At 46.3% G+C, this 27,471-nt stretch overlaps 1 protein-coding gene across 2 annotated transcripts in view; it reads left to right on the plus strand.

Annotated features, from left to right (window-relative positions):
* The first annotated feature begins 889 nt into the window (after positions 1-889).
* Positions 890-27,471, plus strand: part of SETD9 (SET domain containing 9) — a 153,587-nt gene continuing 127,005 nt past the window's right edge. The window contains exon 1 of one of the 2 annotated variants that reach the window (XM_085631363.1): positions 890-1,068. In XM_085631363.1, coding sequence (XP_085487489.1) covers positions 965-1,068 — 104 coding nt within the window. In that variant the 5' untranslated portion in view covers positions 890-964. Of the gene's footprint in view, positions 1,299-27,471 lie in introns of both variants that reach the window. The other variant, XM_085631364.1, reaches the window with a different exon arrangement.

Raw genomic sequence — 27,471 nt, forward strand, 5'->3', positions numbered from 1 at the left:
TGGAATTCCTCCTGCTATAGTTCTTGACCTAGATGGATGTTTTTGTCTGCAGAAGCGGTCTTCGAGTTGGACTTCGGTTGAGTCCTGTGATTCTTCGAGTTGCTTGTGATCCTATCGTTGTAGGATTCCGGAGTGATGGACTGTTATTCCCACGTTTGGGCAAAGAAAAAGGACACAAGATGGCTTTTTGGGATTATATAGGGCTGAGGGCTTTATGATTGGTACATGTGACAGTATGGGGTCATGGGATATGTAGTATTTCGAATGTAACCCATTGGCTTCTGTAAAAATTAAAGTGAAGAAAGAGAAGTGGAATCCTCCCCTCCGTGTCTTTAACAGAATTGAAAATTCTTATCGCAAATGCTCGAATGTTTTTTATTTCTTTGTGGTGGAGTTTTTTTTAATTAATACGTGGACTGTTAAGAGTCAACCTATCATGACTCCACCCCTTTCTGCTGCCACACCTTAACTCCAATTAATAGGTTCCCGAGCAGGATCGACCTGGCCAAAATGGCAATCGGGCAGTACCCTAGGTTGTGGGCCTGTTTTATGCTATTACCACAAACATGCCTGCAGTAAACACAACACATGCAGTTTCTCCTTTGCAAAATACCCATTAAGCATGATTTCACAAGTTCAAAACTGGCGTGATTTGTAAATGTGGGCCACTTTTTTTTCGCTAAAGAGGGCCACTTTTACTTAGATGCTCTGGTCTATTTTTTGTCCCAGTCCGACCCTTCCCGAACTAATTTACCTTCCAATTCCAGCACAGACGTCATACGAATTGACTAAGTAAATTACTTGTTAACATTCCGTTTTCACTTCGACACTCGTCCCTCTTTTACCTCTCTCACTCGTGATTATCTTTCCCTGTCTCCTCCCCTCTCACAGCTCCTCCTTCCCCTCCGCCCATCCTTCTGCTATTTACAACTCCCCGATTCCGTTTGCGGTATGTCTGACAGCCATGGTGCTTTTTCGCTCCATCTTCCGGGGCCTGCTTCGGAAGTGGAAATCGTACAGGCACCGATTCGTGCCCTGGATTGCGTTAAACGTGTCAAAGAACCGCAGGTGAGGAGCGTGACGTAAGGGGCGTGCGTCTCAGTTCATCTATATCCTGTCACGCGCTACGTCTAACCCGGAAAGGAGTGCAGCCAGTGGTGAAAAGCTCAGCGCGAAAGACGCTGCCGAGTTGCGAACGCCCACCTACTAGAAGGCTAAACAAGCACGGGTGAACAGCTTTGGATGCTGCATCCCAATATCTAGTTTGAACCAACAAAAATTCACCCTTGTACTTTATGGTACGTTAACAACATAACACCACGTGTGTAGGGTGACCAGGTGGCTTCATATCACCAGGCAGGCGCGTAACACCCATTGGACTCAAAGGACTTCAGCCCCCCCGTCGTGTGTGCAGCCCGGGATGAGACAGCTTCCCGGGCACCGACACAGCCGCACCCGAGCACTTCACAGGTCTTTAAAAGACCATTTGCATGTTAATAAGGCCTGCTGTTATTTCACCCCTTCTAAGAGCCCCTGCAGCTCCACTCTGCTTAAAGATTCAGCACCCCCACCGCGAAATCAGCTCCACTCTGCCTATTTAAAGATTCAGCCCCCCCCCCCGAAATTTTTTCTTCGCACCCCCACCCCCCCGCCCGAAATTTGGCTCTAGTTGCCCCACTGTCACCAGGACACCTCTTTTCCATTCCTAATCGTTGCTTTTACATTTCACGTGCTTTCTGCGGGTTGTAGTCCTGGTTCATTTTAATCAGGGCTTTAAAGAGAATGTCAAACGTGGGGGGGGGGTCTCTAACAGTGTGGTGGCCCTTGTAATTAAGGGTGTGGATTCACCAAGTAAACTAAATGTATGTGATTCCCACAATGCGTCACTCTCTCTGAGGTTTATATTATTGCATCGAGATCTAAAGCAAAGCAACTTGCATGCACCCAAAACCATCCAAGACTAAAGGCTTTATTAATGGCTGTTAGTTGTTGCATAGCTGCCAAGGTTTTTGATTGCTATGTGTGACATTTTCATAATTTCTGTGTAATTATGAGTGACATTACAACCACTATGAGTGACACTTTTCTCTCCAGCAAAATCAACCAATAAAAGATTAGGGAAACATAAATATCAGAAATTTGACCCAATTGATCAACAAGAAACTCTAAGGGGCATATTATCAAGCCAGGCGATAAAATTATCGCCGTTTTAGCGGCAGAAAACGGCCGCTAAAACGGCGATAATGGGCTTGATAATATGCTCTATGGAATTCCAATTGAAGCCCATGTTAGATGTGAAGGACATCTAACATGGGCTTCAATTGGCGCACCACAATTGGCCGTTTTCTGCCGCTAAAGCGGCGATAATTTTATCGCCTGGCTTGATAATATGCCCCCAAGATCTTTAAACTGCTGCAAATGCTGCAAATGCATGAGGTGGCTGAGTCATAATTACAACAAAGTTATCAAAATATCATACATAGCAATCTGAATCCTTGGCAGATATGAGAGGGCGAGCATCACTTCACATGACATAGCATTGAAGACCTTGCCCATACTTCTGTTCTTGATACTGAGTCTTGTTTACTTAAATATTTCATAAAAGTGATAGGAAGTATGTGTTTTATTCTATTGCTATTTTATTGCTTCTCTTGTACAATGCTGATCATATAATAAACTTGTGAATTTTGGATGGCATAATGTATTGACTAATAAGAATAAAAAGGCAGAAACAATGCCAATTAGGAAAAAATAAAAGATATGGAGCATGGTAAAACAAGGAGAATAAAACAATTCACTTTTACCAGGTGGTGTTTGTTGTCCAAGACGAGGCCATGCAAAAAATTAATGTGATGGGAAAAGGTTTTTCACTTGGAGTGGGGTGAACTAAGTCGGTAAAGCTCTCACTGCAGGGGCCACCTTATTCGTAAGTGAAGGCTGCTGTAAGCAGGAAAGTAGGACTTGTGAACTAACTACTAATATTAGCCTCAGATGTCACCACTAGAAAGAAAAAAAAAGCGGACAGTTAGAAAGCAGGTCACATGGCTCTGTTAAGAATTAACACTAAAAAGAGCAAGGACTTGCTTTTATACTGCAGAATCACCTAACTGGGTGTGAGGGGCCCTAACACAGAGCCCAGCTGCCTCGGGGCCTATACCGTACATTAATTAAAGTCAGCGGACTCCGGCCGGCGCAGTTAGAAGTGTCATGACAGCATGGTGCAGGGCAAGCCTCAGGAGAGGCAGGGAGATACACACAGCGGTCACAGCAGGCTGTATTATTTCAAAATGTAACACCAGTAAAGTGAGCAGTCCAGGGGTCTGGCGCACCACAGCTACACAGTTCACTAACTTGAACGAGTCAATAAACTAGGAGAACTGGATCTACTCCGTAGCAAAGAGAAACCATTTAAGTCATTGTTAAAACATACTTACTGGATATTTGCTATGCCGTGGTTTTTAGAACAAGCTGCGCACTGCTCACCCTGCAGCAGAGCCTCTCTTCCTCCTGCAGAGACAGTCCGGCTCCAATCGTGCTCTCTAATCTCTCTGGAAAGTCCACTGTCTGAAAAGATATTAACTTTTCCAGTTAGATACTGTTCGAGTTATTTTCCCTGGTTCATAAATCTCTCCCAAAGAGGATTCTTTTTTTCCATTCTGTTTTTGCAGCGTTGCCTGCAAAACAGCCAGCGTGGAGCCGTGCATTCCTCATTACTTCCCGCTCCACACTAGCAGGATGTGACGTCCCCCAGCGTAATTGTAGCAAAAACCTGACTGGTCATTGAACACTACCTCGGAACATGACTTCAGGCTGTCAGCCGCGCCAAATCTGATCACATAAGAAGTTGAATCCATTATACATCTGGCACCACAGTTCAGTTGTCACTGTGAGTGTGAGACTGCCAAAGCCTGCTTGGGGAGCACCGCGCACGCTGTGCACGCCACGGGCATCGCACTGCTGCTGCCTGCCCTTGAAGCTTTCAGTGATAGGTGAGGCACAATACAGGTATGCTTGACAATGCATTTCAGTGCGTTAATGCGGATTACCACACTGAAATGCGTTAGTCTGACGCCTGATGCGTGATACTTGGCAGGACTGCTGTTGAGGATAAACGAGTAACAACAATGAGTTTGTTTTAAATAATTAATATTGTAAATGTTTCAATTCTGAAAAAGACTGTAAATTAAACACTACAGAGGCTTGTGATAGGGGCAGCGCTCTTCAGACACACATTGAACCTCCAAGCTCTATTTTCTTTTACTTGTGCCTGGTCATTATTTTCACTACTGTGTACCTCCATCACGCATATTTTCACAGATTCACAATGGCAACTGGAATACATGACCTTTGCTCTGTAAGGTCTGTAGAGAGGCCAAGAATTGGACAACCATGTATTGTGAACACCATTTTCACCCATTGACAAGGCACTATGAGAATCTTGCAATGCTCTCAGTCTCAATTCCAGACCTCAAATTTGTGCCCATTATAAGCACCTGGAGGTCCCTAAGTTCAAAGTATGCACTATACAAGAGTAATATGCTACACATAAATAATACAAAAAGCACAACATCCTGGAATCAGCTAACACACTTAGGAAATGCAAGATGAAGTAAAAGATGTGAAATAGAAAGCAGAACTAAGTCACTGACATGGATTACCTTAAAGTTTTTTACATTAGTTGTTCCAGAATTGACCAGTTTTTTTGCCATTAAAGTTAAGGACATGAATATGGGGCCCCGTTTTAATATACACTTTTGATAACATCTGAGCCAACCCACATAAAGCCCTGATTTTATTTAAGCCAATTGGATCAACAGATGATATGTAAACGCAAACTGCAGGAATGGAAACGTGGTGTCCCGATAACGTGAAACCATAAGATCACCACACATCAGTGCTGTGATGGAAAATGAGGGCTATCCTGTTCAGAAGGTGAAAACTAGCCCCAGAAACTCCCACATTTCCCCACTATCCATGGGCATTAGACTGAATATCCCCCACCCTCCGAACTGCAGGGGCTTTAGGAGCCTTCCTGACACCATAGCCCTTACATGTGTGGTGGCACTGACAAACTGATAGCAGCTTTCGCGAAGTGTTTAGAATAGCAGTTTGTACTCAGTTGTCAGAGGTTTCAGAAAAGCTTTTTAATTATGTTGATTAGCTTTAATTGCATCAGGTCGAATAATTTCTAAAGAAATCATGTTCTTTTTAGTACTGAGATTATTATCATGCAAATTAAACAAGCAGTGACAAAGCAAATAAGACTGGCTTCTTTAAGTACTGAAAAGCTGTTTTGCTAGTTTAGCATGGGAAATATGCCATTATTGCAAATCTGGAAAGTTGGAGAATTTGAAAAAATATCAGGGAAATGGATTTTCCCCGTGACTTATATAGAAGCAAAGGCAATATTAGATAGCAGACAGTTAAAATAAAGGGATTATTGTCTTAAAAAATCAATAGTCTCCTGCCTGAATCAGGTCTGTTGCATGTATAGAACATGGTAGTTTGTTTTATGTATAATGTTGAAAAACTGGGATGGTATATAGAAAGAGGCATAATAGCTATATCTTGTGAAAAGTTTGGTGTCAGTGGAGTTTGAATGTGTAGGAGGTAACAGCCTATCCTGTAAATAATTAGGAGGAATTTGAAATGTAGGTGGTACAAGCTGTTTGCAGTATTTTGCCAACTGTACATTGCACTGCTCGAATTTGGCCCAATATTACACCGCTTCATGTGTTTTCCATTGCCGTCAATCATATTGCAGTTAAGGCCATTTTGTAGAGCAAAATAGAAGTTGTAGTTTTTCAAATGCAGCAGACCCCATATGCGTGTATGATACAGCCAATATCACCAGCAAATTCCATTATTGCCAATACAAATCTGTGATTTGATCTGGCCCATACCATGTTTAACAGGAGTTTGATATTTGTTTGGCAAATAGTCACATGCATTTGTAACATGTTTAATATTAGTTGTTGGAACAGTTTTGTAACAGCTCTTGCATGGGCGTTTCTTTCCTGTTTGTAAGTAGATGTATTTTTTGGTCTCACACCAGTTGGAAGAAGCCCAAACGCATTCTAAAACTTAGACACATTTGTGAAGATGTTCCACAACACTCATACCAGATGGACCTCACGGAAGCAAACCAAAGAAGACCTTAAAGTATCCTAGTCTCACACTTTAGTGTCCTGGACCAAAACTTTCGTTGATGAGTAGTGGGAAGGGAGTGTAGTCCTTTTTAAAATATATTTTATGACGTTACCACTGTCTGGTTAACATAATAAAGACTATTAACGTCTAACAGTGTTTTTTTTAAAGACCTAGTAAATATCAATTGTCTAAATATCACAAAAATTGGAAGAAATACAATAAAAGCAAAATGGAGAGAAACGTAAGTCAAGGGAGCAAACTATTAACATGAACACCTGTAAGCGGTCCAATTATTCCATGTGAATTTTGGCATGAGTCAGGAAACATGGTACTTTGTTGGTCTAGAAGTGGGTATTGGATCTGATTGTTTAAGTTACCTTCACACTTAGAGGTTTCACTGGAGGTCATTTCCACCAGCGATTGTCATTTGAATGCTGTATCCAGGGGTCTCTCTGTGAAATCGGATAGCCTGAGATTGGAGTCATGATAAATAGTATTGGTTCAAATTGATGAAAAAACGTCTGTAGAGTTGGTATCTCGCAAGTCTGACTTCTGCCCAGTTTGAAAGTCCCACTTAAAAAGTATGTATACAAAGTGGCTCATGCTCCTCCTCTACATAGCGTGACACGGCTTAAGAGAAGGAATATTTCAGCTAAATCATGTATGTGTGGTAGAAAACTAGAATATCTGTTCTCCATGTACTTGTAAACTTTAGCCCACCGTACTTGTTGCTAGGTTGGGAAAGCAGCAGGCAGAGAAAGTCCTAGGAAACTAGATTCAACAAGTTTGGTAGGTAAGTTCAGTCCAGAAAAGACTCTAGGTGCAGGGATGTACAACTATTTTCTGCTTTTTGGTCAACGAAGATATAAAGTATCGTCTTGAGCCAGCAATCTATTACAAGGATTGTGAACCCAACTTGGCATTTTATAAGGAAAAACTCTCACTGTATTGTTTCAAATGTATGACTAAAAAATATCACTCATAATTATTCCCTGAGTTGGCTTCGGACCTTGTTTAATCCATGGTGATGCAACTAAATCCAGAGGGATTTCACCAGGGGAGACCAGAGATACACATCATGTTAAGATGGCATGGGTGTCCTATTTTCAGCAAGACTTCTTTGCCCCTAATTTCTTCATCTTTCTATCTTCAAAAGTATGGTTTGTATAGGTATGAAAGAGTTTGCCCCGTTCAACACAAGCCTGACAGTGGCAGACACACAAATACAGATAGGCCTTACCAAGTTAAGGATGTCCCTTACCATTCTCAAGCCCCCACCTGGTTCTTGATAAAAGTCTTGAATGGCTGCTAAATTCTTTCAAATCTAAGCATTTTGTCAGCCTGTATCGCAGTCACTTTATCCATAGAGTAAATGTGTCAAATCTTTTCCCACAATAAATATAGTGGGGTGCTAGGCTCCTTGCCTCCGCCATTGGGCTAATTTCATTCTGCCAGCTAATAGGAAGTGTATCATCAGTCTCCCCATGTAAATGCATGGTATGCACCCTGTCTTCACAGATGGCCCACTAATAACAACTGGATCGAGCGGTATATCTATACCAATTATAGACGTATTAAGGGCTCCTAGTAAGGATGGATCTCAGGACAGGACCACCAGACGTGTAAAGTTATTACTCTTCCACCATAAACTTAGTTGAGGCATTTATCAGGGGCACAGGTTAACAGCCTCACAGTAAAAGCAACTCCATTCCCAATTGACAAGTCTTTCAATAGTATTCCCAGGATTACTTAAGCCACGACTTACAGGTGTTCCAAACTTGCTATAGATCGGTTCCAACATAAACGGGCAGTAACTAATCACCACACCACCTGTCCTTTTGCAAAACAAGTTATTCAGTGTTAATCAAGATACAAACATCAAATACAGAACTAAATACAAAGTGAACTACTGCTTCAAGTGAAAACAGTGAGTCGTCTTATAAAGAAAAACAAATTTGAGAAAGGCAATTAAAGTAACTTGCTGAAATGGAGGTAAAACAATGCAAGACTCTATACCAAACATTTAGCAGGTACCTTTCCTTGCCGTGAGGTATGACTTAGACAGCATAGAGGTATGGTCATGGGACAGTTATCCAAATTGGGTGGCCCATTCCAAGTAACTCGTATAGATAAATCCAACATTGCTACTCATTTCCTTGAAAACCATCACAACATCAGTCAATTGAAATTCTTAATTCTGGAAATCGCGATAAGAAAAGAAGGTAGAGATAACCATCTATTGCAACGCGAAAACTATTGGATCAAAAAGATGGATTCTTTGAAACCACATGGTCTTAATGACCGTATGGAATATCAATGTTACTTATAAACACAGCCAAAACATTTGTATTTTGTATCACTTGTGATTTAAAATTTTCCAGTCTGTATTGTTCATTTAAATTCTTATTCATAGTTATATCTACACCTTGATATCTCACTGGCTTATTTGAATGCTGATAATTCATATAGATTCATGTTTTACCTCAATTTAAATTTACATTTTATTATTTTTTATCTCATTTTTTACCTCCTGTTTTATTCTTGTAAACCGTTGTGTTATAACAATACGACCATTACACGATCGTTATCCCTTTAGACCCGTTCTTTTCTTCACAATTCGTTGAAAAATACCCTATTAACATGAGATGCACTAACACACTTCACTCGCGTTGAAATCCAATATGGCCACCAAATATACCTGTTGATACACCAGGGTAGCGTTTAACTCATCGCTCACGTAAGCCAAATAACACATTAGTCCGTTATTTATTACGAGTGCTCACAAACGCCGCTAACTACACCGATGCACGGAGAAGCTGACACCCGTCAACATGAATTTCAAGTAAGTGATCTTCTCACTGCTCTCGCCTAGCCACAAACACAACAGTTTAAGACTGGAGAGCGGGGGGGGTGGGGGGGCGTGGCCTGCAGCCAACGAAGATGGCCGCACACTAGCTGAGCTGCGGTAGCCGATCCGTGTAAACTACCCCAAATCCGCCATTATCCGACCACGTAGCTACTCCTTACCGCCCAGCGAAACGGTGATATAGTCGGCGTCGGCTGTTTCACCCCCGGTATGTCCCGCTCGCCTCATCCCCGGGCGGCCGTGTGAGTGTGCTGGCCGAGCTCTGGCGGCCTAGAGCGTGGTGCTCGTCATTCCTGCGGTCTGCTGCTGAGGTGCCGAGCGGAGCGGGGGGCCCCGCCGGCCTGCGGGTGTGGTGCGGAGCCCATCGGGCCAGTTGCTGCTTGTGCTGGTGGGGGCCGTGGCCGATTGTGTGGGGAGCCCCGAGACCCGTTCTCGCAGACTGCCACAGCGAACGTTGACCTCCGGCGGGATCTCCGCAGGGTCCTAGTGCCGGCGCCGGGCCGGCCGAGACGGAGGCTTTGAGCAACGGTGTTCCCCGGATTAAAACGACGGCTGCGGTGGGCCTCGACAGTGCAATGGAGGCCGGTTACAGCTGGTAGGAGGAGGGGAGAAGACGCCCACATCCGTGGACCTTTCTGTGACTCGACGGCGCCGAGGGCCTGGCGGGCCTGAGCTGTGGCTGATTGGGCTACTAGTGAGGCCTCTGAGTGGCGCAAACCCTGGTGGGGCCTGCGGCGGCGCCTGGGTCGGAGGCGCTGGCTGTCGGGACTGCTGCTTGTGGTCGGACAGTCGTAGTGTGTCCTGCCTTTGATCGGCGTGACAGCGTTCTGGTACACCAGGACGGCGGTGGCAATCTCGCCCGGAGGCGTTGGAGGCGGGTCAGCGGTGGAGACAAGCGAGCGGCGAGTGGTGGTCCGCAAGGGCCGGTGGCGGTGATAGCGACGAACGGACCCCCGAGTGACACAGTGAGAGCCTGGTGTTACTGGCGGTGGCCCGGAGAGCAGCACGGACTGTGGTGGTGGGGCTGGACCTGCTGGTGGTGTAGCGAGGTGGCGGAGCGGGCCTTTCGACGACAGACGACAGACGGCACCAAGCCAATCGAACCACATCGATAAATACACTGTCAGCATGGGCCGAGAAGACGATCCGGAAGGTGGGGGTCAGCGTTGTGGTGCTACTGGGGAGGGGTCTGACCCGTCGCTCAGGGACATCATGCTCGCCATGCAGGAGATGCGGGGGGCCATTAAGGAGATGCGTGGCACCATGGAGCCTAAACTGGACTCGGTGACGGAGGAGGTCAACCTGCTCCGTGCGGACTTTCGCAAGATGTCGGATAAGGTGGCGGAAGCGGAGAGTGGCATCGGGAGTCTCCAATCCAAGACTAAGAGGCTCGAGGAGCAGGTGGCCACGCTGACGAAAAATCAAACGCATCACAGCCCGCCTGGATGATCAAGAAGGGAGGGCGCAGCGCAACAACCTCCGCATTGTAGGGGTCCCGGAGGGAATGGAGGGGCAGTCTACCGACTGCTTCGTGGAGGACCTTATACTGCGGCATCTTAAGCCAAAACGCCTGTCAAACTTTTTCTCTGTAGAAAGGGCTCATCGAGCGCTGGGGGGGAGGCCCAATCCGGGGGCTCCGCCGCGCACCATCATTGCCCGCCTCCTTAATACAGAGACCGTGACGCTGTGCTGCAAGCGTCGCGAGTGTCTGGCGACCTGCGGTTGGAAGGGGCTACAATCCGTTTCTTCCCGGACTTTACATTGAATGTACAGCGTCAGCGGAGGTCGTTCGAAGGGGTCAAGAGGGCCCTGAGAGATCAGGGTCTGAAATACATGATGTTGTACCCAGCGCGCCTGAAGGTTATTGACGGAGAAAAGGCGTACTTTTTCGACTCGCCCGCGGAAGCGAATGACTGGATGGAGGACTGGCGCATCGTGGACCGCCCTGGCGGGCAGCGCAGGCCGGCGCACCGCGGCACTCACCGGGACACTCGAGATGGCGGGTCCCCAGCGTGTGAGTCGCGGCCGCATGAACAGGCTGCCCCTGAGTGAAGGAGATGGAGCGATGCCATAGGGTTGCCGATAATCTGTGTAGGTGGGGCAGCGTTGAGTGGGGGGATCCTGGCCTCGGAAGGTCAGGGGCCTAAGTGGACCTGTGGTTTGCCGGCTTGGACTGCCTCGGTGGCGCAGGGGCGGGGGGGATGTAAGGCCTGGTTGGGCCGTTCATGATTCTGGTGCCAATCGGGGGGGGGGGGGCGCCGGGGGCGGGGGGGTACGCTGCTTACGCTCCGTCACGGGGGTGGGGGGTCCGAACATTAGGTGTTTCTTCTTCTGCGGTTACAGATTCAGGTTCCCTCTGTTGTGTTGATTCGGGGTAGATGGGGCAACAGGCACTCTGCAGTTTCTTCAGGTGGGTGGTTGGGGGCCCACGTAGCAGGGAGGCAGTGAGGGGGCTAAGGGGCGGGGTGGGGGGGTGTTTGGGAACAGTTTAAGTTTGGCTCAAGATGTCCTTCAGTCACAAGATCTGATGATACAATGTAATGGCAGGCGGTGGGCGCTAAGTGAGGGATGGGGGGAGCAGGTCCTGACTTGGAATGGGTGACAGAACTAGATTGCAGGTCTGGACGTGGAACGTTAACGGGTTGGGCAACAAAATAAAGCGTACGCTTGTCCTGCAGCACTTGAAACGGCACTCACCGGATGTGATACTCCTTCAGGAGACCCACCTGCGGGGTAACAAATGCAGGGCGTTAGACCGGTTCGGTTACCAGATGGTGGCCCACTCGGGGTTCATGTCCGGGTCCAGAGGGGTGGGTATCCTTGTTCGTAAGGCCCTTCCTCTTGTAATCCCGGGCACCTGGGTGGAGGACTCGGGCTGTCTGGCGGCGGTGGCCTTCAGCTGGGAGGGGCGTACAATAGTGTTGAGCTCCTGCTACATCCCGCCGGGGTTGCACACACAGACGTACATCAAGTTGGGGACCCACATTGCAGATCTACCCCGGGGCACTCTAGTTCTAGGGGGAAACATGAATGCAGTCATGGACGCGGATCTGGACCGATCTGGGGAGAGGCAGGGCAATAGAGGGGAGTTCGGTTTACGTGGTTTTATCACATCGCTGGGGCTTCGGGACGTGTGGCGTGCCCACAACCCCTCCCTCAGGCAATATACCTTTTATTCGGCCAGGCATGGGTCTTTCTCCAGGCTAGACCATCTCTTTGTCCTGGGGGAGCAGCTGGCGAGCTTCGGGAGTCCCTGTGCCATGGCCCGGGGTATCTCGGACCACTCGCCGGTGGGGGTCACTCGCCGGTGGGGGTCACTCTCCAGGAGCCGACATTTGACCGATTGGCTTTTCCCAGGATAGACCCATGGCGCCTTAGGGACGACTCCATAGTGGGCAAGTTGAGGGAAGGCTCCAAACTCTACTTCGAAGAAAACCAGGGCTCGGTTGACACGTCAGTGGGCCTGTGGGAGGCGTATAAGGTGGTGCTGCGGGGCCAGGCCCAGGCGCTGATTGGCGGGCAGAAAAAAGAGGAAACGCTCCAGATCCGACAGCTTGAGGGCGAAATTGCATCCCTGGAGAGGGTGGCCGGCGGGGCTCCCACCATACAGCAGCGACATGACCTGGCTCTGAAACAGAAGGAGCTGCGGTCCCTGGCGGAGGGTGAGGCGCGTGCGTGCTCCTTGGCCACGCAGCATCGGATTTATGATGCGGGTGACAAATTCATGAAGCTGCTGGCTTGGCTCGAACGTAGGGACCGGGAGCGATCCTGGGTAGCGGCGGTCAGGGACGAATCGGGGTCGTTGGCCACTACCGGCACGGACATTGCTGAGGCCTTTGCGTCATACTATGCACAGGTTTATACTCCAGTGTGCACCAGAACAGAGTCGGACTGTGCGGAGTTCCTGCATGATTTTGCCTTGCCGGTTCTGTCTAAGGAACAAGCAGACAGCCTTGAGACCGAGCTGTCGGGGATGGAGCTGGGTGAGGCACTTAACTCCCTTCAGGCGGGGAAGGCGCAGGGGCCCAACGGTCTTCTTGTGGAAATCTACAAGCGGCAGGCGAACATAGTTATTGATCCTGTGAGGAAAATGCTCCTCGAGGCACGTGCCAGGGGGGTGCTGCCACCGGATCAACGGGAGGCCACGATTGTGGTCATCCATAAGCCAGGCAAGCCGGCTGATCAGTGCTCGTCCTATCGTCCTATCGCCCTATCTCGCTCCTCAATGTAGAGACCAAGGTCTTGGCCAAGGCGTTGGCGACGCTTTTGCTAGCGGTTTTGCCCGACCTAGTGCATGTGGATCAATCCAGCATCATGCCGCATAGAAGCACCCGACTTAACCTTAGACGGCTGTACGGGGTTTTGTACATGACAGAGGGAGAGGACGACTCCCAGACGGCGTTGATGGCGCTGGACGCCTCAATGGCCTTTGACAGCATTGAGTGGCCGTATCTATTCATGGTCCTGCAGCATCTGGGCTTTGGCCCGGTTTTTTGTAGCTGGGTGCGCCTGCTGTATGCACAGCCGGTCGCCAGGGTAAGGGTGAACGGGGCGCTCTCCCGTGCGTTCCCATTGCGTCGAGGTACCAGGTAGGGGTGCCCGCTGTCTCCCCTCCTTTTCGCCCTGGCGTTGGAGCCGTTGGCCCACTGGATACGTAGGGACCAGGCATTTTGGGGCCTTGCAATTTGTGAGGGGTGGGAAGAGCGTATCTCCCTCTACGCTGACGACATTGTACTATAAATGGCTAGGCCTTACCATTCAATGGCGCAGGCGCTTAATCTCTTTGCCTTGTTTGGCAGTTATTCCAGTTATAGGATCAATTGGTCCAAATCGGTGATTTTCCCCCTCTCAGGCCCTGCCCCGCGGATTCCGACCGGGTGCTCGGCTCAGGTGGTGACGGAGGGTTTTAAGTACCTAGGAGTATATGTGACCAGAGATAAAGGGGTGTTCTTTCAAAGAAACTTGGAACCACTTCTGGCGCGCCTAGCAGCGGATGTCTCCCATTGGCGATCCTTGCCTCTGTCCCTGATGGGGCGCGCGGGGCTCTTTAAGATGATGGCTCTGCCGCGCCTCCTCTACGTCCTGCAGAACTCGCCATACCCGATCCCTGGGGGAGTGTTCCGTCGTCTTGAGCAACTGGTACGGACCTTGCTTTGGGACGGTGGAAACCCGAGAATAGCGTTGCGTAAGCTCACTAGAGGGGTCTATGACGGGGGGCTGGCCCTCCCAGACGTCCGTCTTTATTACTGGGCCTCTCAGTTTCAGGTGGTTAATGAGTGGGTGTACGCAACAGGGTCGGAGCCTGCGTATAGGGTGGGCAGGCATGTTATGCCAGGGGGAAACTGTGAGCAGTTGTTGTATTCGAGGAGAAGGTGCAGGGACCTCCCATCTCACACCGGGGTGGTCATACAGTGTTGGCGGGAGACCAATCAGTTTCTTGGGTGGGCGGGCACCCTCACTGGTCGGACGTCGCTCTGGTTTGGGGATCTACTACCAGAGGTGGCAAGGCTGTCCGGTTTTAAGGGATGGCGATTGATTGGGATTGATTACCTGGGAGACGTATGGAAGGGGGGGTGCCCCTAGATCCTTCGACTACCTTCAAAAAGAGTACCACATGCACGGCGCTCAACACTTCCACTATCTGCGTCTCACGCATGCCCTGCGTCCCTACCTATGCCTGGGATCCTCACTCCCCGAGTATTCTCCTTTAGAGGATAGGCTTTTGCTTGACCCCATTCCGGGGAAGCTAACGGCCACCATCTACCGTAAGCTCATTAACAACATGCCCGACCCCCTGGTATCCTTACGGGCGAAGTGGGAGGGAGATATTGGCGGTCTGGAGGAGGAGGACTGCATAGGGTTTACTATCCGCGTACCAATTTATTTTTATGGGGCAGGGCAAGGTCCCCCCTGTGCGGGAGGGGTTGTCGGGAGGAGGGCATGTTCTTTCACATCCTTTGGTAATGCCCACGCATAGTGCCATTCTGGAGCAGGGTGATGACCACGATGGCGAGGGTGGTGGGTGCGCCGGTCCCGTTGGAGCCCCGGTGGCTGCTCCTACTGATCAAGGGAGATACGGACTGGTCCAGGTATCAGGAGATTTGGCTGGCGTTAGCGGCGTTGGTGGCAAAACTGAACATTGCGAGCGCTTGGGGGGCGGCAGAGCCACCGCAATGGGACCAGTGGCTCAGGGACCTGGACTGGTGTCAGAGAGCGGAAGAAACTGTTTACAAGTCCAGAGGGTGTGTGAAGAAGTGGAGGAGGGTGTGGGGCCCATGGTGCAAATACCGAACCTCAGGAGGCGGGGGGGACTAGCTGTAGCGGGACTCTTGGGGAACTCCCCCGATCATCACCTCTGTAATGTCCTATTGATGGTTCATGAGCCTTTTGACCACTGTTATGTCATGTATACAATCTTTGAGCACTGTTAATAATAAAAAGATTTAAGAAAAAAAGACTGGAGAGCATTCCTTGGGACTAAATAAAACATATATACTTTCTTACAGACTTTCGAACAACTCGTCACTTACTCCATAAGTACGGCGTATGTAAGTTGCCGCCTTAATTAACTACATCGACCATAGCAATAATACTAATAACACCGCCTCACGGATATTTATACGGGAATCCATGTTCACTTAACTACGCGCACTTCGTAAAAAACGCTGATGACACCGCGTTATTCACCTTAAACACCGGCATGATACTAATAACAACATTATATCGAGAACCCCATTACCTTCCCCAAAACAAAGATCATTAACAACCCGATCCTCACTTTGATCACGTTGCCACAATGACGAGATCACTGCTGTCACTTTGATAACCTAACTATTTCGTTCTTTAAAACAAGATACTCACTCGCCTCCTCATTATATAATTGCATTCTAGATTTGTCCCTGACGAAGGGTTAATGTAACCCGAAATGCATTGGACAGGACAAAAAATGTCTGAAACTTAAAAGATGTTTACAAAATTCGAAACCTTGGAGGAATAAATGAATACTTTGAAGTGCAATGAATAAAACTTCATGATCAAACAATATATTTCGCCTGATTAAATTTGTTTCAAAACTTGCATCTCCAAGCGGAGATCACTTGAGTGCCCAGGGGGACACATTCATTAATGATTGTGCTGCTGCTTTTCCCATTCCAAGTAACCCCATTCTTAGCCGTGTCATTTAGCCAAACGGCCTACATGCCACCAATGCCTCCCTTCAACAAAAATAGCATTGCGACGCACTACCAGCACTCGCACAGGGTGCCAGTCCTCTGCCAATCCTTTTTTTGAAGAATGGGTTCTTTGATTTTTAACAAGGTCCCCAGCTGCAATTTGTAGCACACTGACATTGTAGGACTCATGACCTAAACATCACACATCATTCCTACATTTACCCTCAACTCAGGCATCATGCAAAGAAACAGCACATGGTTTTAAAACAACCAACCAATTTGGAAACTGACCAGAAGAAGCTTTCCACTCATCGAGTAGGGTGATCAACCAAGACTGTTATGTAATAACAATGAGGGGGTAAAATGTGAAATTTTACTAAGACATCCTACCAGATTTAATTTACAATTTTTTGCGATATGTGTAATAAAATTAAGCTGTGTTTTGCACCTGAGGGCAATGGTGGAGAAAACGGCATCTCTGACAATGGTTGTGTAAATCGCCCACTTGCTAAGAACGTGACGCGCACTACGCCTACTGTCAGTATCCCCATTGTGGCTCGTTCTAATACCCAGGATGCTGGCTGCATACCATGAGAGGGTGGTATTGATATCTCAAGATCGTCAGACTCTTTGTGCTGCAGGGAGGTGCTAAATCTACCCCCAGAGGCGTGCCCTTATGTCGTGGTCCTGGCAGGTGTGCCCCCATTAAGGCCAAATCAGACAGAATCATGGGAGCAATTACGCCATAAGAGCTTAGACTGGCTATCCATACATAAAGGGTTTAGGGCATCACTTACTGACCATATTATTATGGTACGGAGAGTTGGTTGGGTGGGAGATTCCCTAAAACGTATTAAAGGGGACTGTATAGTTATTAATTTTCGCAGACCATCATTGGTTAGATCAATATTATCGTCCCAGGAGGCCCAGCCTAATTTAAATACCAGTATCTGGGCCCTGCCATTGGGGTATTTCTATAGACCTTTCCTGGAGGCATCACTTATTGATATGCCTTTTGCCGCCCACCCCCTCTCGCTAAACAACAGATTCACGCCCTTATCTGGTTTGGATAGCCAGGAATGACTATCTTCTCCCCGACCAGAATTAGATTTAGTAGAGCTAGCCCCCTCTCTAATTGTATCCCCGTCTTGTGAACTCGCCACCCGAGCCACCCTTAACACTGAACCCACTCTCAAAATACTGAGTTGGAATGTGGCAGGTCTCGTGTCTAAAATGAATTTGCCTGACTGGTTGGAGTTAATACATAAACAAGATATTGTAATGTTCCAAGAGACCTGGGCCACTCAAGAGTTGTTTTTAGAGGAGTTTGAATGCTTTAATACTGTAGCCCCCATTCCAGACTCTGGAAGACCAGCTGGAGGCCTCTCAATTTGGATTAAAATTAGGGCAGGGGCCGTGCTAGGGCGCTCACCACCAATAACGACAAATTTCAAGCCCTGGTCTACAAACGGGGAATTTAGTTTTATTTAATTAATTTTTATAATAATGATTTTAAGAATGTTCCCAATATGAACTATATTGATCTGTTTAACTTTATCTACAATATACAGACATCTAACCACGGCATTAAACCTGAGGGCATTTGCCTAGGGGGTGATTTTAATGTTAAGCTCCCGAGGGGCATCCACTCTGCTATCTATCCTATGAACATGGCACCATTATGTCATAGGGGGGCCCAATTACTAGACCTCCTAAGTATTAACAACTTTACAAACGTAATGGAGCTCGCAGAAGTGTCGACTAGAGCGGGCCATATTGAACCCACCTATAGAGGCAGGAGCTCGACTTCCACTATTGATTATATTTTTACTACTGCCCCTTTAGGGAATTGTGTATTAAAAGCTGAGGTGATTCCCACACTACAGGGGGATCACAATCCTGTCAATCTAACCCTGAGTTCTATGTCTAGACCAATCTATGATATAGAGTGTGGTGCTAGGGACTTGTCCCCCTCTACCGACAATCTCAGATTGGTCTGGCGTGGAATAGACAACAAAGCCATACTTGGCAGGTTGGTAAGAACTCATCCTGAATTGATCGACACTTGTTTGTCGTTTAAGGAACATAACCCGGAGGTAGTCGTCGCCTTCTCACAGCTTTGTGCAGGAGTTAAAACCTTGTTGTCTAGGCCTAATAAGAAATCCCACCTGGACCCAGGTTGGTTCAATGTTGATTGCTCCTCAGCTAACAGAGCCCTGCGCAGGGCACTTGTTAACAAACCCAGAGATAGTTCCCTTATCAAATCACTTAGATTATGTTATAAAAGAGCTATAGCAACTAGAAAGGAGGCAATCATAAGAGAGCATTGGGACAATCTTGCACGGGCCACCGCGTTAAAAAATGGTAAGGATTTTTGGTCGGCCGTTAAAGGCATGAGGTCTCTAGGGAACCCTATGTCTCCTATTAGTTGTAATATCTCTAGTGAGTCCTGGGAAGCACATTTTAGGAAGATCTATTCTGCTCCGGCTGGACATATAATCATTAAGGAGTATATAATGACTAACAGGGTTTCGATTGACCTATCGGAGGTAGAGGAGGCTATCGATCAGAACCTGGGAGGTAAAGCCCCTGGCCCAGATGGCTTGCCCATCGACCTTATCAAAAGTCATCCTGATTTTTGGGCGCCCCTATTCTTGAATGTTTTTAATAATTTAATTAATTCCCCTATACCCCATACTTGGTCCTCCAGTATTATTGTGCCTATTTTTAAAAAGGGGAACCGCTCGAACCCGAGTTGTTACAGGCCGATCTCCCTGATTGATAATACGATGAAAATTTTGGGGAGGGTCCTGTATAACAAAATTAGGTCATGGGCCGAGGAGTGTCAGATTTGACATCCTTGTCAGTTGGGGTTTAGGAGTAATATCGGTACTGTTGAACAATGCCTTAACCTCAACTTGATTATCGGCAAATATAATGTAGCTAAGAAAACACATATATATCTGGCATTCATGGATCTCACGTCGGCCTTCGACTTTGTTAACAGGTCTCGGCTGTGGACTACCCTTTTAAACTATGGTCTGGATGAGTCCCTTGTATCCTTTTTAGCTTATCTGCATAAAGACCTACACGCCCGGGTGCGCATAAGCAGGGACGGGGAGGTCTAAAAAATTATTGAAGTTGGTAGAGGGGTAAGGCAAGGATGTGTCCTGGCCCCTCTTTTATTCATCTTGTATATTAACAATCTGAATAAGTCTCTGATAACATTGACCCAAGACGTCCCACGCATTAACGGCAATAAACTTCCGGCCCTGTTATATGCCGATGACGCGGTGCTGATGGGTCGCACCCCAAAAGCCCTTCGTATTCTGGTGCGTGGTTTTGTAGAGTTTATGGCCGTCTTGTATTTATGCACTAATTTAAAAAAATCCTTTTTTAATGGCGTGTGGGTCAAAGAAGTATTTTAAGTCATCAATAGTTTTAAATTCTAATAGTTTACAGAGCACTCGCACTTTCCCATATCTTGGTCTGGTATTTGCCTCAAATGGATTATGATTTTGAAAAACAATAGGTCCTTCAAAAACAATTCAGAATAGGAGAAATAAATATAGACCAGAATCAGCTCTATATAAATATGCAATGTCCAGCCGGACACTTGAATTTAATAATCAAAGTAATGAATGATTAGACATACAGACAGATATTGAGTGGGACACAGTCCTGCGTCCTTCAACAAACAACACAATTACGGACAATCACACAAAAAAGACATTTTTCAGGCTAAAGAGAGAAGCTTATCGCCGATAAAGAATGAAAGGGCAAGCTTTCAAGACGGTAAACAATCATGCACAAGTTTTTAACACATGTGTTTAAGATGCATGTTTGTACAACAAGTCGACGACGTTTCGATCTTTTCAAGCAATACATAGATCATCATCAGGACTAATTAAATGACAAGCCTGAGAGTGCACTTCCTGAAAAAAATGAAAAGGGCAAGAGTTGAGGCAGAAAGGAGACATCCATTAGAATCAGGACATAGATACAAAGTATACTTAATAATGTCAGTTGTAATAATGCAAGTAGTATCAGAAGCGAATTCCCAAACTTGAATAGCTAATGCAGGCGAAAAAGGTCCAAAATCCACATGATATGACAAAAAATATTTTAAAAAAAAAGAAATGAGTAAATGCAAGACATTCAGAGTGAAAAATGCCAAGGTGCATTTAGCCGAGAGATGAAAGTTAGAAGGGATGACCGGCAGCATAATGTGTAGTAACACATGGACGTGAGAACCCGGAGTAATTGATGTCTATTAGAAGGTGAAAATTCGGTGCGCGATAGGCGGCGTGAAGAAGAATTAGCTCAATCAATGCTAACCCCGTGTTTAAGGGGTCTGTAAGCGTAACTCACTCCGGTGGGTAACTACTGGTTGCCAATGAAAAAGGGTACTTGGAAATCAACGTGCAAAAGGATTGACATAATACTGACCACGCGTATAGACGGGCATGTGCGTTGCTTCCAACCACGGAACGGGAGGTAACCGGGTAGGGTTGCTTCAAGGGAGTCCAGCGACAATATGTGGGATCCAAGGATTATGCGTACGCCGGGGCTTAGGAGGGAGGAAACGGAGGGTTAAGGGATTGGCGAGTGAGCCGCGGCGGTTAAGCAAGGGTAATTGCCAGTGACTCACCTAGAATCTGTGAATGTTGCCACAATTCAGAGAATTGCGTGGCGGGAACTGGCGCGGTTAACAAGGTACTGGGCGTCCGAGTTGAGGTAAGGCAACTTGTCGATCCAAGGTTATGCCTACGGGGGGAAGGTAGTAAGGGAATTGAACAACCAGGGAGGAATTAGGACGGAGGATGAAAAATAAGAGACGGGGCAGAGCCTTACCAGAGATCCAGTGTATAGCGCGATGGCTTGGTGAAAGTGGGAAACAACGAGCAAGTAGTTGAAGCAACAGAATAGAGACACGTGATGAATTTCGAACGCTGCGTGTTACAAAGCGTGCAGTGTGTTAATATGTCAGCAAGCGTATGGGAATGCATGGCGGCCATGTTAGGTCAGTGTGGGTGAACCAAAAGTAAAGGTAGGTGAAGGGTAAAAAAGGCAACAGTGAATACACAATTAAACAAGGAATAATACAATGACAATGAAGAAATTAAACTTGAGGACTTAATTCAAACAATTAATTATTACTTGGCAGATATTGTAATGACAAGTAAATTGACACAGTTCTCAAATAAGGGCCATCCAATCCTCATTTCTGTTGAGACCATTGCGTATTGTGTCCAAACGAATAATGAGCTTCAACTCCTCTTTGTTGAGGATTTGTGCCAAGTCACCACCTCTTGGTGGCAGCTTGATGGTTCTTAAAACTGTCCACTTGATCTCGCTGTCCTGGTGGCAGGCAAGGTTAAAGTGTTCAACCAATGGTGCATTTGGGACATTACAACGGATCCTACTGCGATGTTGTCCGATTCTTGTTTTGATTTTCTGAGTAGTCTGGCCAATGTAGTTCTTGTTGCATGGGCATTGAATCAAGTAAATCACGTTGCATGTGTTACAATTAGAGAAACCATTAGATTTAATGACTTTAATGTTACCAAAAGAGAAAGTTTTGCATTCACACAAATTGCAATTCCCACATTTTGCGTGCCCAATCAGGGGAGTAAGACCCCAATGGGCATTCAGTGTAATTGGAGGTGCTGTTTTGTGGATCGCAGCTCTCACTAAGGGCCTCATGTAGGTAGCCAAATACCGGTCGGTAACGGCCGATTTTCGGTAAATATGCCGTTACCGACCGGTATTCAGACAAGTGAGATGTAGGAGTCCAAAAACGACTATTCGGTAAATATGAGGCGGTAAATACCGAATCATATCTACCGAATTCTAAAATACCGAATCAGATTTACCGAATACATACTTAACGAATCGGTAAATATGAAGTGGTAAATATGAAGTGGTAAAAATTAAAATGACATGTAGGAGCACTCGGTAATTAAGAAATCCAAGAAAATCGGTAAATAAGAGTCGGTAATTAACACGGATTGAAAGCAGGTGGTAACCATCAACAGTGCATATAAGCAATCCCAAAATGCAACAGCGTGGACAACATGGCCGCTATGTATGTCATTGCAAGGCGCCTACGTCTACAGGCAGCAGGACTGAGGGTTTGGCGACGGGAGGAACGCATCTACAGACAGAAAGTTGTCTGCTGCAATAATGTTCTTTTTCCACCCCCGCATGGGCGGCTGGATGTTTCCATCTGGCCTTCGATTCCAACCTTGAAAGCAGAGTTCAACAAGTTGTGCAGAATAAGAGCGCTATTGTCCCAAAAAGAGGTGCCTTTGACTTCCTCTCGTGAAACATTTGTCCTTCACGTTGCTAATACGCGCACTGCGGTACAGGCGCTTCTGAATACTGACCTCCCCCTGCATTTCGGCTCTTTGATCCATACTATTTTCAATGCCTCGTCCACGACCGGCCTGGCTCATTTTTTTAAACTTGTGGGCTCGGGTCTCGTGACCTCTTTCCAAACTATTTTTGGTGTGATTCCGGCATTTCTTCATTCACTTTTCTCGAGCATCTTTGGAGGTGTCCCGCTGCTTCTGGCGCTAGTGGCAGGTGTGCTGCTTTTCCTTTTTATACTCCGGAATGGCTGCTCCTTCTGTGCCACACGAGCACCTGTCCCGTCTGCATCTTCTTCGTGATAGGATGCTTGACTTTTATGGTACTTTGCCATTGGCGACTTTGAGCCTGGCTTATGGATTATCCTTCAGGTATTCCTACTTCACCTGCGTACAACCTGTATTTCACTGCCTGGATTGTCCCTTTGAATGGCCTCTGGATTTGTGCTTGACCAACATGGTGTCTCCGGTGCCGGATTTCGATCGACTGATGAGGCCCTTAGTGTCTCACGAGTTGGCCTGTTCTGGTGTCCGGATTATGGCCTGTGGTGCGGCGCATGGTATCCTGGGTAATTGGGACATCTCAGCGGCCGCCTACGACTTCTTGGCTATGAGCTATTTGGAGGAACATTCCGGGTGCCCTCTGATTGTGCTAGAGGCTCCGATGGTTGGAGAACACGTATGTTCCTTTTCTTTACTTAATTGGATGGCTGAGACTTTTAGTGGCCCTGCAAACGATTTTTTGTTGGAAGCAGTGGCCACATATGCTGCCTATACATTCATGGATTAACTGGACTGTCGTCCATTGCGCCTGTGCTACTGGACAGCACCCTGGCGCAACATTTATTTCTTTTATTTCTCTTTTTTCTCTTCCTGATGGTCGTTTTGAGTTTTTTTATATACTTGCATTTTTTTTTAGAATTCTATGCTGCTATTTTTTGTAGTTTCGGACTTTGGCGCAGCATTGGTTACGCCTTGTTCTGCTCTGACGAAACTGAACTCTGCGTTCTCTCTTTTCTTGCCTATTGAATAGTGCTTCGATCAAGGAGGCGTGTAGTGAGTTCTCCCTGAATACGTACATACATTGTTAAGTTAGCATAACCACGTTAAATGTTAGAAAGCCATCTTTTTGTCTTTGCACACGACACTGCGTTTACATGTTATTTCTTAAATAAACTGCTGACTCGAGACTTGCTTCACACGAGAGCAATCTGTTGTTACCATCCCAAGCTCTGCGCAGCGACCTTGGTCTGTACATGGTGTGACAAACAGTCTGGAATATTACACAATGCATGTTTTCCACTCTAGGTTGATAGACCCACTGTTTAGCCATAACACACGCGCAGCTGCAAATACCTGAAAGTTGGTGCTTTTAACATCACAGACATCATGTTTATGATTCAGACCGAAGACGAGCCTTCCTGCGAGAAGACTCCTGATGCTCCTGTGATGTGATTTCACTAAGCTGATCTTTGAGGTATGGGGTCCCCTATTCAAGCCTAAGAGACCTTCTATTAGCATAATAATAATATTAGCTTCTTAGTAAAGGGAAGGTGGTAGTATCCTCGGTATTTTCCGATTCGGTAAATACCACCTCGGTATTTTCCGATTCGGTAAATACCACCTCGGTATTTACCGATTCGGTAAATACCACCTCGGTATTTACCGAATCGGTGAATTCCGATTCGTGATTACCGAATGTTACCGAATCGGTAACTGTTACCGAATTTTTACCTACATATAACTTACCGATTCTAATTTACCGATTCGGTACGGCTCGGTATTTAAGAAACGGTAAAATTTATTTACCTACATGAGGCCCTAAGTGGTCTTTCAAATTGCGATTTTTTTTTTTTCGGAAGGCAAACAATGAGCATACCTACATTTAATGTGGGCCAATGTTTGAGAACAGATTTGCGAATGTGGTTGGAAATTACAGAGAAGGTGGTCACGCAGACTATTCTATTCATGTCTTGTTTGGGTGTAAGCAAGCGCGTTTCTGCGCATTGCGAACAAGTCGCTTTGGGTAACCACGGGCTTTCAGTTTATCTGAAAGAACTGAAGCTTCTATGAAATAGTTTTCTTTAGAGAAATAGTTGCGTCTGATACGCAAGAATTGAGAGTAAGGTAGAGAATCCCTCAGAGCCCTGGGGTGGTTACTCTCATATCTCAATAGTGTATTGCGTTCAGTGGGTTTCCTGTAGAGTTTGGTGAGGAGTTCACCATCTGAGTGATATATGGATTATGGGCGGACCATGTGGCTTATTGCAGGAGGAAGTTCACAAATTCTACTAACACGATACTCGGGTTCTCAAAGCCGAGGAATACAGGGGTGGTATCTACCACTGTTAAAAATTTTAGACTCCAATGTATACCTATTGCCACTTATGGCGCTGAAGTTTGGAGACATACTAATAGTGGCATCATCCAGGATGAGGAGAATAGATTCTGTCGTAAAATCCTGGGTGCACCTATTTCTTCCTCTAAATATGCCTGTCACTGTGAACTTAACCTGCCATATATTGAAGATTACATTAAGGCTCGCCCAGCATTATTTTGGCTGAGAGTTTGGAGAAATCCCGCGGCCCAACTAACCAGAGAAATAATATCAGACTGTTTGAAATGTGATAAGGGAATGAACATACCTTGGTTGGCAGCGGTACACAAAAGTTAATCCAGTGTGAATTGCGAACACTTATTTTACTTATTTTATTTTAGACCTCGGCACTATTAGCAGTAAATCCCTTCAGATGGCTCTCTATGCATTCTATAGGGATGCCAGATTGGATAAAGAGCGCAAGAATGTGTCAGTCGCTAGATATATGTGTATTGAGAATGTTTCACGTACACCTTCTAGCTATTTATTAAAACCAATTAGTAGCTGGGAAAGGGGGCTACTCTTCCGGCTGAGGACTGACACCATGAAATGTATGCTCTCTTTTCCCGCTGGGTTTACCTCTAACCTTGCCATGTCCATGTAATAGCTAACAGAAACAATCGATGTTGCACTTTTTATTTTTCTGCTGCTATTATTCAATACTCACTAAAAGGTTTTTACTTCCGTATTTTAAAGCCTCACTGGAGACTGACTATAAGGCTGCATATGGGAAGGTCCTTGCTTTAAAAAATGATGAGCTAACCTTTCGTGTTTGCTCTTTCTTGAAGGCGGCGGTACGTACTCGTAACTCCATGTGCCCCTGCTGAATCCTTTGTATTTCACCTTGATATTTCAACTTTTAAGTTATATGTCATTTTAATGGATTTTGCACTTTCTATCTTGTGTACTGTACTACTGGAGGACTAATTTTAATTTCAACTGGATTCTTTTTAACTGTTCTTTTGATGCTGATATTTTTCGTTGAATATGCTGCTGTTTGTCTGCACTTTTATGGATATGTATTTGTATCCGAATAAAGTTTATTGATTGATTGATTAATTATTTTACCCCAAGTCATGACTGGAGCAGATATAGGAGTTTCTGGTAGGGAACAAGTTATTATTTGCTTATCTGACATAAAACAATAAGGACATTTGTTGATAAAACTCTGTCCACCCTCCTCCACGTCTTAAAGAAGAAAAACAAATGTGGTGGAAAGTCAGGATAAAATCTTAGGGAGTGTAGGAAAGTGGATTATTTGTGGTAGACAAGTGTCCACCTCAAAGGATAATGCTGCCACCTGCTAAGATTAACGCAAATTCCAAATTGGCATATGCTCAATCCCCGGTAACATAACACAATGTGGACAATGTGTAAAGTATTTAAGGAATGCATACAAAGCAGAAAAAGTTTCACAAAACAGATTAAAGCTCCAACACTTATTTATAAATACAGAGAAACATTTTATGGGTAAAATAAGACCAAAACAACAACGATCCAATAAGGGGAACTGGAGGTATGAATTGTTAAAGATGTAATTGAAACTAGAGCAAAAAATCATAATCACAGCACCTGCAGCAGCCGCTAGCAGCATCATTCCAACTCAAGAACTGTGTGATGACCTCTCTGACATATTCTGCAGCGAGATCACAACCATATACAGCAACTTCTCCCCATAACCAGACTCCTTGGACCTTGCTAGAACTCTGCTTGAGACAAACTAAGACAGCAAAAGAACCACATGGGAGACACTATCAGCATGGAGGAAACCACAGCATTCATGAAGATCATACACTTCGAGACCCCGTCGGACCCTTACCCCATCACACCTTTGACAAAGGATCAACCCCCATCAGCAAGGCCTCACCTCCATCCTCAAAACCTATATCAACACGGCCACCTTTCTGGAATCCTGGAAGCATGCAGCTATCGAGGCCCTCCTGAAGAAGCCCTCAGCTTACCTGACCAAACTCGGAAACTGCCAATTGGTATCCCTCCTTCCAGACCCAGCCAAGGTCCTGGAGAGAACCATTAACACATACCTCTCTGACCAACGTGCCAACAACCAGATTCTCAACGCCACACAATCAAGCTTCAGACAAAACAAAAGCACTGAGACCACCCCCATCGCAGATGACATTTGGATGATCCTCGACAGCGGGGAAACCACAGCCCTCATCCTTCTAGAACTCTCCGCAGCCTTCAACACCATCTCCAATCCAATTCTTATCAGACAACTCCATGACACTGGCATTCAAGGACGCACCCTCCATTAGATCTGTACGTTTCTCACCAGAAGAACCCAAATCGTCAACATTCCACCATACTCCTCAGAAGCACAGGAACTCATTTGTGGAGTCCCGCAGGGCTCCTCGCTCAGCCCAACCATCTTCAACATATACATGTGTCCGCTGACAGACGTCATCCGGGCTCATAACATCAACATTGTCCCCTATGCAGATGACACACTACTGATACAGTCCCTCTTGGACAAAACACCCAGCACCAGGAACAAAATTACTTCATGCATGACCG

This window comes from Triturus cristatus, chromosome 2_1 (genome assembly GCF_964204655.1).
Source record: "Triturus cristatus chromosome 2_1, aTriCri1.1, whole genome shotgun sequence".
Classification (NCBI taxonomy): domain Eukaryota; kingdom Metazoa; phylum Chordata; class Amphibia; order Caudata; family Salamandridae; genus Triturus; species Triturus cristatus.